This window comes from Pagrus pagrus (assembly GCF_965226575.1).
Source record: "Pagrus pagrus genome assembly, chromosome: 11".
In the NCBI taxonomy this organism is placed as follows: Eukaryota; Metazoa; Chordata; class Actinopteri; order Spariformes; family Sparidae; genus Pagrus; species Pagrus pagrus.
Window position 1 is genome coordinate 3966537 of NC_140195.1, and position 12324 is coordinate 3978860.

At 42.9% G+C, this 12324-nt stretch overlaps 1 protein-coding gene across 5 annotated transcripts in view; it reads left to right on the top strand.

The window, feature by feature from the left end:
- spryd3 (SPRY domain containing 3) overlaps window positions 1–12324 on the top strand; it is a 51455-nt gene that overhangs the window by 6441 nt on the left and 32690 nt on the right. For all 5 annotated transcript variants that reach the window (XR_014623562.1, XM_084366770.1, XM_084366768.1 and 2 more), the window contains exons 4-6: window positions 1508–1632; window positions 2734–2869; window positions 2976–3164. Coding sequence is in view for 4 of the 5 variants with exons in the window: in XM_084366770.1 (XP_084222896.1) it covers window positions 1508–1632; window positions 2734–2869; window positions 2976–3164 (450 nt within the window). In the remaining variant the exon portion in view is untranslated. The remainder of the gene's footprint in view (window positions 1–1507; window positions 1633–2733; window positions 2870–2975; window positions 3165–12324) is intronic.

Sequence of the window (12324 nt, forward strand, 5' to 3'; positions counted from 1 at the left end):
GGGAGGTAGAGAATGAGGGAGGCAGATTATTGGGGAAGGGGAAGAAGACATGTAAGGAATGATAGAGGGGACGCAAATTTAGAAGGGATGAGAAATAACGTTGAGAAGGTCACCGACGAAGAAAGGGAACAAACGCAGGCTCACACCGGATGGGGCTATTCTCCTGTGTTTGGCTGCATTACCTTTCACCTAATTCTGATTGGAAGTGTGTGTCATTTAGCTTAGTTCAGCAGGCCGGCTCTGGACTAGAGATGTGCTGGTGCTACATTTTCACGCCATTATTGTGTTATCACATGTAACTGTAAACCGCAGCTTTGTTGGGCTGCAGATGAACATCACACAGTAAAAACACTTAAGCAGGTTTGTTGTTTCAAACTTTGACTGGAAATGAGTTTATAAACAGCTCAGCGTCAGTGTCTGTCATTGTAAGTACCATTCATGTTTTTATACACGTTCTGATCTCTTTTAGGTGTGAAAGAAATATGATGATCGATACTAGAAGAAACGTTGAGGGTGACTTTTGATTTTAATTTAAAGATAAATATAACGAGGCTTGTGTACTTTGAGTTCAGCAGAGCAGCATCAAGTTAATTTACTTCTGGAGGAGGCGGAGCAATGTGGGCACGGCAGTGGTGTGTGTCAACTCAGTCGTAGCTGCCGCTGGTATTGATAGTGCGGAAAATGAGTATTGAAACCGTTTAAATAATCAGAATAGATCATTTTCAGTAAAGCAATGTTTTTTGTCAAAACCCCTTCACATTGTCCATCACTGGTATACACTTTATTTACAACGGTTCAGTCCGCATATTTTTATACATTGAAATTCTTGAAATAAATCTTAGTGTGCAGGACTTTAAGGGCTTTTGTGAGGGCTATAAGATTTTCTAGAGTGCAAGAACATTGTTGTAAATGTGTCGTGTGGGGTGTTTAAAAGTGAAAAGGTTGGAACAAAATGGAGTGAATAGTGATGGACAACTGTGCAGTGTTAATGTTGCCCCTTGATAACAGTGTGAATCAAGGTACTGAGGGTTAATAAAAATGATTTGCCACATTATTGATGAAGGTCCTCAGTCATCCAGGTCTTGGAAATTCGAAGTTACCATGACCTGGACGTGTTTCAATTCCTTGAAGACGTTTCACCTCTCATCCAAGAGGCTCCTTCAGTTCCAGCTAACTGGAGGGGAGTTCCTAGAAGTAATTGCCACATTGCTATCATCATAATGTTTCACCATGGTATGCAGTAAAACCATTAAATCGGTACATCACTACCCCTGACAGCTGTGTAGCCTTTTTGGGAGGCGGACTGAAAGAGACCCACACTTGCCAGACAGACCGAGAGATTTACTAAAGAGCTTGTTTTCCTGAGTCAAGTTTTCTCTACTGGATTCAGCCCACATGAGTGAGAATATACTATGAAGTGTTGCAGTTGGTTAAAGTAGCTAATTGGGGGCCACAGTTATACAGTACTAACAGTGTTTTCTGTCTCTGTTTGTGTGTGTTTGTGTAGGTGACAATAGTGGACACAGGGGTGAGGGGAACCATTGCTGTGGGCCTGGTGCCTAAATTCTACAGGCTGGACCACCAGCCTGGCTGGCTGCCATACTCTGTAGCTTACCACGCTGACAACGGCAAGTAAGTCAAACCACAGTCATCTATACTCTAAAGTACAGCGTTGGTTTCTTGCACGGTTTCAGAAAATGGACTGTGGTTTGTTGATGATGCATCCACACATAATGTAACTGCAAGAATAATCCCCTGTATCATTCTCCTAAATTCTCACTTGACATTTTGAGTTTAACGGCTCTGAATCGCAGACACCTACTTATTGTTTTTAAGGCTTCGGCTAACGATTATTTTCACCGCAGTCTATACGTTTATAGTAATGGAAAATACATGCTGAAGTAAATGGTGATGAATGCATTTCACAACTTCTCAGAGCTTGTTGCTTGTTTTGTCTGACCGAAATCCGAAAGCAAACTGAAGCAGCCAACCCCCTTTTGCATTCTTGCTTGAAAAAGTGTTATATATATTTACGCTACTGGTATGGAAAACTTGCTGGAGAAAACACAAGCAGGAGGCCAATGAAAGTTCATGTTGTTCGACGTGTGTGGTGTATCCCACACAGGCTTTTGTTGCTGTGCCGCAACCTCATAATCATAATTTCAGCCTGAGGGTCAATTAAATGCAGGTTCTGAGTTAAGGCCTTTCCACACAGGGGGTGTGACGAACCAAAATGACAGGAAAATGTGAAAATCTCGCCTGAGAATATTTCATATCAAGAGTAAGTCACATCAGCAGCAATGCAGATTTGCCATTGTATGCTTCAATGTGTGAATTGGTGACCGAGGCATGATATCACATTAAAACAGGACAGGGAAGGGCTGTAAAACTGTGTCACCGGGTTCAACTCAGCTGCCTGCCCAAGGGCTCCAGTGCGGTCTGGTCCGTTAGGATGTAGTAATACATTCAAACACCAAATTTACAAACAAAGTAAAACATTTCCAAACAAAGCAGTCTGGCAGATTTAAAGAGAGCACAGATTTACGTAACCGCTTACTCATGACGAAAACAACGGTTTAAAACAAAATATTGTTGTGCGAATTTAGTGCCTGGAAAAAAACCAGTGTGTACAGGACTTAACCGTGACATGTGAGGATCTTTCTGTCACGAGTTATAAAAAGAATCATGATTGATGTTTTTAATGAAGATTTCTTTTGTTTTTATTCTTCCTAGGCTTTACAATGGCAACCCTGTAGGACAGCAATTTGGGCCAAAGTGTGCTCGGGGTGACCGAATCGGCTGTGGAATACACTCTGAAAATATTGAAGCAGGTTTTACAACAGTCTTTTTCACCAAAAATGGCAAAGAGGTAGGTGTTTTTTAATCTGAATGACATATAAACACAGACATGCACTAGTACTAGTTCTGGACTAGCAGAAGTGTCTGTATGTTTCTTACATCCTTCTCCCATGCAGGTTGGTTCAGTGGAGGTTCCTGTGTCTGCAGAGGGGCTATTCCCTGCTGTAGGGATGCACTCCATGGGGGAAGAGGTGAAGGTTGACTTGCAGGCCGAGTGGCTCCTGGAGGAAGATGATAGTATGATGATGGTAGACAGCCATGAAGATGACTGGGGACGGCTTTATGATGTCAGGGTGAGCGGCACGGTAAGAAGCAGGAAAAGTCCCTATTGGTTTACTCACGGTTAAAGGACACTTCTTGTTTCTAGGGATGGGACTACATGCTTCAAAGCTTCATAGCTTCTGCTGACATGGTGATCGGTGTCCACATTTTTTCAATTTTTTCTTTTTTGCATGCATTATTTCCTGAGACATTAACGAAACGCCCCGTGTTAAAGAAAGTAAGAAAAGAAACGCCAGGCTCCGTCCGTTTATCTCTAATCCGAGCCAGAAACCAAACCTCCATCTAAGTTTCATGGAAGTCTGTTCATGTGTTTTTGTGTAATCCTGCTGACAAACCAACCAACAAATCAACAAACAAAGGTGAAAACACAACCTTCTCGGAGGAGGTAATGACAAGCGCATTAGCAGAGACAAAAGTGAGTTGCCTACCCAATTTACAAACAAACAGTGACGGTAACCAAACAAACTACAAACTATTCCTGCATGTGAGATCGAATAGCAAACAAATCCTCTTCACTTACGATGCTGAACGGTTTTCAGGCCAAGCCTAAAATATAAAAATAAAGTGTAATCTATATAATTTTCTCTATTAATCACTTGAACACTATTTTCAGAGATGTTGAACATAATGATACATCGTACTAGAACATTAGTGGTTGAGTTTGTGGCCATGTGAACACAGGGACAATGTATGTGACAATGCACACATCTCATATATTTTGTGTGTTTTTCTAGCACACGTCCTTTGAATGAGACAGATTATAGTGTGGTTTTTCTGTTGCTTGTACTTTTGCGTGGCTGTTGCCAGTTCCCCATGTTTGTTTTGTGCTCTTACAAGATCCTTCAACTGCCTGTTCTTTAGCAAATCCCTCTTTGTTGACAACTGTACTTAATGCTCGCTAAAAATTCAGGGAAAGCTCCAGACACTCTTGAATTTGAAATATTTTGTCTCAGTCATTGAATGATCTTGCTATTAATGGATTTGGGTCACCTTCTGAGTGTTTTTGCAGATTGCTCACAGACATCAGCTCAGGGATTTTCCGCCACGCTCTGTGGCAAACAGGTTCAGTAACAAGATAAACAGCAGACTCAGAGTAAAGACGCCTGTTTCATTCCCTCTTTGCTACATCAGAGACAGGGATTATGCAACAGTTTGGCAAATCTACCTGCAAAGCCTCGACACACAAGCCGGGTAACACACCGACTTTATCTGCGGATAAATTAGGATTGGGACCTTCAGACTTGTCTGATGCAAGGCAACTCCATCAGCTTTTGGTTGCCGGATGTGGCAGAGCGGTTGTCACATTGAATCGCTGTAATGATTTGTAATTTGTAATAGTCCCATGTAATGATTTGACATCTGTCGATGGGGACAAACAGTCACTAGCAGGACTGGCATGCTAGCAGCAGTGCAAAATAGCGGCTTCTCCTATTGGCAAACTTGTCGGGTGGGGTTAAAGTTCACAACATGATGTCACACAAAAAGGACATGGAGGGACACTCCCACATTGATTAATACTGACTGGTGTTAGCCCTGTTGGGGTTAGAGGGTTAAAGTTCAGGTTCGGGGCGGTTTTCTCAGACACAGACCAAACTATGATTCAACTAGTTTGTGTTAGCCACTCGAATGGAATTCGTTGTTGGCAACAACTGCGATATCAGCAGTATCACAATGCCGTGTTTCCCTCCTGTACCGCGGTGAACTGTAACACCTTTGTTCTGTGTTAAGGTGTGAGCTCTCATCACCCCCCACCTGCACCTTCAGAGTAAAACCACAAGACTACAGTCGGGTCTGTCATTGACACAGTAGAGGTGGAGAACCGGCTGTGTGTGGGTCCCGTATGTGGTTACGTGATAAACGTGTCTATCCGCACTGCTACACAATCATCAGCCACACACGCACATACAGTACAGAGGCCATCATCTTCTCTGAAAGCAGACAGAGGTCATAAAAGCAGAGAGCTGTGGGTGAGGAGGATGATTCAACCAGCAGTCTTGCTCTCTGTCTTTCTGTCTGTCTCTGCCTTCTGTTTTTCTGGACCAAGGAGTGGCAATGGCATGAGATGTGTTTGTGGAGCCAAGTGCCTGGCAGCCCACCAGGTTGTAAAAATTCAATAAGTGGAGTAACGGGACTCGCAGGAATCTTTTACTCTTTCTCATGTGGTTGGAGGTTTTCACAGCTGGGGTGCCCGGCTGCATGGTCCACTCAGCCGTCCAGCAGTGATTTTTCTTTCTTTGGTTTCTTTTCTCTCTCTTTCTTTTTAGTTTTCTCTCACGAGTAAGCCGCCATTAGACTTTAGATCCATCATGTGCTCATCATGCTGGGGCTTTAATACTCAAAACTGATAAGGCTATCAAGTTTTGACAAGTACAAGGATTTAGTATAGACACTGGATAGAGGGAAGGGTGTGGGACAATAGCTGCTTCCTCTAATAACAGAAAGTTCAGTTTGTGGAGCAAGAAGAGAAAGAAAAGGAAAGTGTGGCGGAGGAAATTAAATGATGGGAGGAGAAGTGAAGGGAAAGTCGAGGTTTGTTTTGAGGGTTGAGATGTTTGAGTAGCAGGATTAGTGTGAGGTAAGATTATGCTTTAAGGGCAGAATGTTATGTCCGCCACAAGGTGGTCTCGCCTAATCTCCTCAATGGTTTTGACTTCTAATTCATTTCATTGTGTGGTTTTAACCAGTTTGCCTCAACTTTTCCAAATGTCTGCTTTAAACACAGAACTCCCTTCTTGTTTCCTCTCCTTTATCCTTGTCACCTCTCCTCTCTTCTTTTCACTTCTGCTTGCTTCTCCTCCTCTCTCCTTATTTTTTAAGCTATCCGTGTTTTCACTCTTTCTTTGGGTTTCTTGTCTTTTTCTCAGTCATTGTCACCTTTTATCTCTCCTTGCCTCATCTCCTCTCTCCTTGCCCCGTCTCCTCTATCGTCGCGTTGTCTCCTCTATCCTCGCATCGTCTCCTCTAACCTTTGCGTCTTCTCCTCTTTCCTTGACCTGTCACCCTTAACGCCTTGATTAAGCTACTCTGTCCTTTCTTTGTGCACCCTATCCGTGAGTCATCTCCGATATCCTTGAGTCGTCTCCTATATCCTTGACTCGTCCCCTCTATCCTTGACTCGTCTCTTTGTCCTTGATTTGTCTCTTTGTCCTTGATTCCTCTACTCTATCCTTGCGTCGTCCCCTCTTTCCTTGCCTTGTCTCCTCTCCCCTTGCCTCGTCTCCTCTATCCTTGCGTCGTCCCCTCTTTCCTTGACTTTTCTAGTCTTTCCTTGACTTTTCTAGTCTTTCCTTGACTTGTCTCCCTTTTCCTTAACTTGTCTCCCTGTCCTTGACTCCTTAACTCTATCCTTGATTAAGCTACTGTATCCTTGTTTCGTGCACCCTATCCTTGAGTTGTCTCCTTTATCCTTGAGTCGCTTCCTTTATCCTTGACTTGTCTCGTCTCACCTTGACTTGTCTATTTTGTCCTTGATTTGTCTTTGTCCTTGATTCCTCTACTCTATCCTTGACTCGTCTCCTCTATCCTTGTCTCATCTCCTCTATCCTTGTCTCATCTCCTATGTCTATGACTCCTCTATTCTATCCTTGAACCCTTGAAATTCCATGTTTGTCTCCTTTCCATTCCTCCTCTCCTCCCTTGTCTCCTCTCCTCCCCTCCTCCCCTCCTATGGATTTCAGTGACGCTTTAGTTGTCAGGCTCATAGCTGTGAGCTATATTTTAAGGAGCGTGGAAAATGTTTTTCTCCTCTCTAACATGTGCGGCTACGCAACAGATATTTCCAGTCTTGGTGGTTTCCGATAACTTACGGATCTATCGTTTGGTTGCCATAGATGAAATGCACCTCACGGCAGCACTTCACAAACATTTGGTCAAAACAGTGTAATAGTTTTTATACGTTGCTATTTGCTAAGCGTGGATAATAACTGTTCTGGATGATGGCTGTCCTTGCTGAGTGTTAAGAGGGGGGGGGGGGGGGGGAGAACATGGTGACGGAAAAGATTGCTGCAAGATAAATGACTTCTCTGACTGGTATGCTTTTGATGAGGCAGTACTGAGAAGTGTAAAGCCGCAGACTTCACAGAGGACAATGGTGGGGGGAAGGCTGGCCACTCCTGTTTAGATAGGTGGGTATCTGATCCCAGATTTCTGCCCGCTCTCATCATACCTACCCTTGCTAATAGTCCAGCTTTATTCTTTCCGCTCATGTATTTGTCTGTTTTTTTAATTCTTTCATTCTTGTCATCAAATATTTCATTAGCATCATTTTGTTTGGTTGTCCTCGAAACAGCTCTGATAAAGTTGGTATCAAACAAACTTTGAAGATCCTGTGGGGGACGTTGCTGTTTTCGATTTTCACTTTCAATTTTACTCTTTGTTCCTTTCAACTTTTTAATCACTCAACTGAAGGCCATTTGTTCAGGGTAATGAATACTCTTTTAATTAAATGGTTGTGCCCTTGTTGGCTCTGTTTTCTTTCAGTGGCAGCTTGATAAGTTATAAAAGCAAGTTTCATCATGAGAGAAATATGTAAATATAAATGCGTGATGCCTGTCAAAGTAGCAGATATCATCAACTTATTAATTCTCCAACAACAGGTTTTTTCTCTCTGCAGTGTGATGACACTGTCCTCAGTGTTCATTTAAGTTGCTAACCAGACTCCTTGTTCTTTGTTTAGTGACCAAACACCATGTTTACCAATAAATTGATGGTAATTAAGAACTGAGCTACTACAAAATAAACAAAAAACACTAGTTTTACCAATATAAAACATCACATTTACTCATCAATGTATGGGGATTTTCAAAAATAGTTTTATCTGATAATAATATCTCATAATAACACACTCCTGTCTCCTCCCAGATCTTCTTTTACTGTACACAGACATTACAGTGTTTCAACAACAGTCTCATGCAAGTAAACTTTACATCTTCCATACATTAATAATAGGTCTCCTGATCTGACAGAGCCTCATTATTGGCAAAATAAAATGTATTGTGTAGTAATAGACAACTTTATAACTTTCTCCCCTCCTACCGTTTCCATGTGGTGTTGCTGTTGGTGCTGCTGTCGCAAAAACAGTGTTAGCAACATGGCTACTGATGGCAGCTTGTCTACTGTCCAAAGCAAAAAATAAACAGATGAATCTTTTGACCTTGAAACCTGATCTCAAAAGGCAGAAAAAAAACATCTGGTTGTAGTAGGCAGGTGTTGTTACCTACTGATCTAGTAGAAATGCCAGTTTTGAACCGTCTCAAGTCCTCAAGTCAGCGGGGGAGCAGACTTTGGCACAGTACAAGCTCTCTCAGTCGGGTTAACGGACTCACTTTCCACAGAGTAGTGTCCACAGTTATTCTAGTTGTTCCACTGTCACCTGGGGATGGGGACCAGGTAAAACAATGCCCTCTCCTGTTGTAGTTGCCCAATGGCAGACACGCTTCCTTTGTGTTGTAATACGAATGAATAGCATAGTGAAAGCAAGACTTATAGGGACCAATCTATACACTGTGCAATCATTATTTACTCCAGAACGATAAGTTACAGCATAACATTGGTCTATTGCCAGTTTAAACCTCTTTATCTTCCAGGAAAGACTGTCTGAATATGTGTGCTGTTAACCCCGTATTGGTCAGATGACATTCTCCATGAACTGGACCTGTTCAAACCTAACATAACCATTAAAGGTTTGGTACTAGAAGCAATATTTGCTGGTATATTACTGCCAATTAAGTGACTTTAAGATCATTTGGACAGAGTAAACAGTATTATCCTGTAGAGTGTAGTTAACTAGAGCAATGTTCCTCTTTTATTACACCTACAAAAAATGTTGCATAACACAGAATTTGCCCCCTACTTCTTAAAAACATGTTACGAAACCAAACCTAGAGAAACTAGAGCTTTGAACCCTGGACTATAGTGCAATGGTACAGTACCTAGCAGACTTCACCTGAATACGCCCAACAGGGTCAGACAGACGTTTAGCTTTTGACCAATAGAGGTCAGTGCAGCAACATGTTTTAGTTTAGTTAGTAAACTCTTCCGAAGCTACTAACTGTTCAAAAAGATTTGATTCATCTGTTGGATTCAGTTTTCAAGGCTTTTGTTTAACACCAATACGTTTAATGTCCCTTTTTACAAATGAAATTACTTCTGGATTACTTCATCTCGCAAACACCACATTTTTCTTCCACCTTTGTCATGACTGTCAACTGAAGGTGTCTTGCGCAAACACAGCATGTTTGATAATAATCCACATGAATGATTTTTTTTTTTTTTTTGCTTGCCACCATGCTCCTGCTCTGCTGTTTTTCTTGAGAGGAGACATTTGGCTGGCTTTCCACTGCGTACGTGCGGCTCAGTGCGAACACGAGCTTCCAATCCTCTGCTTCCTGTTGTCACAGCAGTCGCTGTGCCCACCAACTTAATCCCCTCAGCTGCGGATGAGCGGGCTGACAAGTAAGTGGACAGCACCTGAGTCTGCAGTTATCAGTTTTCCCAAGTGTACCAACGTTCCCTCACAGCACATATCTCACATTCGCTCTCTCGCCCTCTCTCCACCTCTAACCTCCATGTGGAGATTAAACTCTTCACGATGTATCTGAGTTTTTCTTTTTTTTAACCCTGGCGTCACATTGCAGTATCATCTCCAGATCATCTCCTCTTCTGCCCTAAAGTTTGTGTGAATTTGAACCACACCAATCATATTCAAGTAATAATCATTATTGCTCCGTTCCTCGTTGTACCTTTTCCAGCTGCCAGAGCCAGCTGTAGTACCAACGCCCCTCTAAGGTTGCCTGCTTCCTTCCTTCCTTCCTCTGGGAACAATAGTCATGAATCCCAACATGACACTGCTCTTGGATGAAAGTTCACAGCTTTCCCATCAAGTTGTTGTGGTTGCAACCACCCGGGCCGAGCGGTGGCACCGTCACGGTTGCCTCCAGTTTTTCTGAACTGAGCAGCGTGAGAAAAGAGGAAACTATGAAAAACTTAATCCGAGGAAAGTCAATGGGCTGAGTGGAGGCTGGGTGACTGGTTGTGGACCTGCGTCACACATTCACTGGAGCAGAGCTGGATTGTCTACCAAAGGGGTTAACTAGGTCCCACCATGATATGAAGTTAAGCGTCAGATAAGGTTGTCAGAGTAACCGAATTCAAAACTTCCCCACAATACCAGCATAAAAAAACAACACTCCAATCCTTTTCGATACCACAGCAACAAGAAAAAAAGTCCTAAGCACACATAATATTACCTTTTTTTTTCTGTTTGTGATATTCATGGACAGGATCTAAAGGCACAGCCATTGTGAGGAGAGTGTCCTGAACCTCAGAGTTGCATCTCTGCTTTTTGTAGATGATGGTCTACAAAGGTTCTGCTGGCTTCTTTGGTCTGTGACCTCCACCAGGCATCGAGGTGGTTTGGGATAAGGGTCAGTATCTCCAAGTTCGAGGACATGATCCTCAAGCATAGGAGTTTAAGTATCTTGTGTTCTTGTTCACGAGTGACGGAAATGAGTTTCCTCCATAGGGTAGCTTGACTCAGCCTTAGAGACGGCGCAAGGAGCTCTCTGGGAGCTCTGAGTAGAGCCGCTGCTCCGTCACTTCTAAAGGAGACAGCTGAGGTGGTTCGGAGATCTGATTAGGATGCCCCCTGGGCGTCTCCCTTTGGAGGTTTTCCAGGTATGACCAACAGGGAGGAGACCCTGGGGCAGTCCCAGAACTTGCTGGAGGGATTAAATATCTCATCTGCCCCAGGTGCGCCCTGGGATCTCCCAGGAGGAGCTGGAAAGCTTCGCTGGGGAGAAGGACGTCTGGAGTACCTGCTAAACCGCGACCCGCCCCTGGATAAGCGGAAGAAGATGGGTGGATGGATAATTTACACATTCACACCGTCAGCGATGTTTTGTTAGCTGACCTTCCAACATTTGGCAGCTGCAACTACATTACTTGCAGCCTGGATTACGTGTTTAACTTTTTACCCGGGGGTGTGTTTTTTTTGTTTTTTTTTCCAAAGGTGGCAACCTTCTTGTAAAATTGTAACCTTTAACAACTTTGTATAAAAGAATCAGCACTGGTGGCAATGGCTGGATTTGGAGCAGTAAGTTAATTTGGGATTCCTCCTCCCAGCAGTTGTAATGGTGAAAAATAAATGGAGTGTATTAAAAGGTGATGAAAAGCTGCACTTGGCCAGCGAGTGATGAGGTGTCAGTGAAGGGCAACAATGCGGTTCCTCGGTTCTCACAGGTTTCAACTGAAATCTCAGAGGGACGATTGATTGATTAAACCTGCAAAGTGAAGACGTGTGTCTATTCTTTTTGGGTGTTGTTTAGTGAAATTACTTGTGACGGTTGCCCAGAGCTCGAATGTTATTGTGGTGTGTAATACCGCATACGGTCACTATGTGAAGTCACTCGCAGTCTTGCAGAGCTTTAAAGACGGCGTTTCTGCAGGAGAGCTTCTGCTGTAAGGCACGCTGCATGGATCCCAGCCAGTATCATCTTATGCTAACATAACTGCTTCACTTGTGTCGGCGCTATGGTAAATACAGGTTGTGTTTTGATTTTGCATATTGTTTCATGTGTCTCTTTGTACTTCCTGCTCTGGTTATATAAGGTTAGTCCCACCGCAATCAATTGGCACGACACATTACATGCTTGAACAAGAAAGTTGTTCAAGCTCTGTAAAGAGTGAGTGATTGGATTTGAATGTACTGTATTTCGAGTAAACGTTTGTTCATATATAGGAATGTACTGCAAATAATGGTGTGTAGCTTTTGAACCTGCTGTCAAGGTCGAACATGCGAGCAATTATCTGAGGCTTTAATGACTAGGCGGTAGTGAGTTGTAGCGGTTTTGTTCAGGTGATTTATAACTCGTAAAAACGAGTTAATGTAGTGTGTTTCATGGTAGTATAAACAAAGTCATGACATGGTTTAGGTAGAGTAATTTTAACACCGTTTAGCACCAGTGGATGCATTCAGTACAAAACATCACCTGTTGGCTACAAGCTCATTAAAAAAAAAGCAGCAATGACAGAGTGGCTGTAACCAGCTTCGGCATTATGATGGTGGTTTTCAGTCCATGAGGATATTCATCTTGGTTGGCTCATGCACAGAAAAATGACTGATGGACAAGTCAGATTTAGCTACTGGAGGGCATCCAACCCAAGTGAGAGATGAATTAGAGCAGG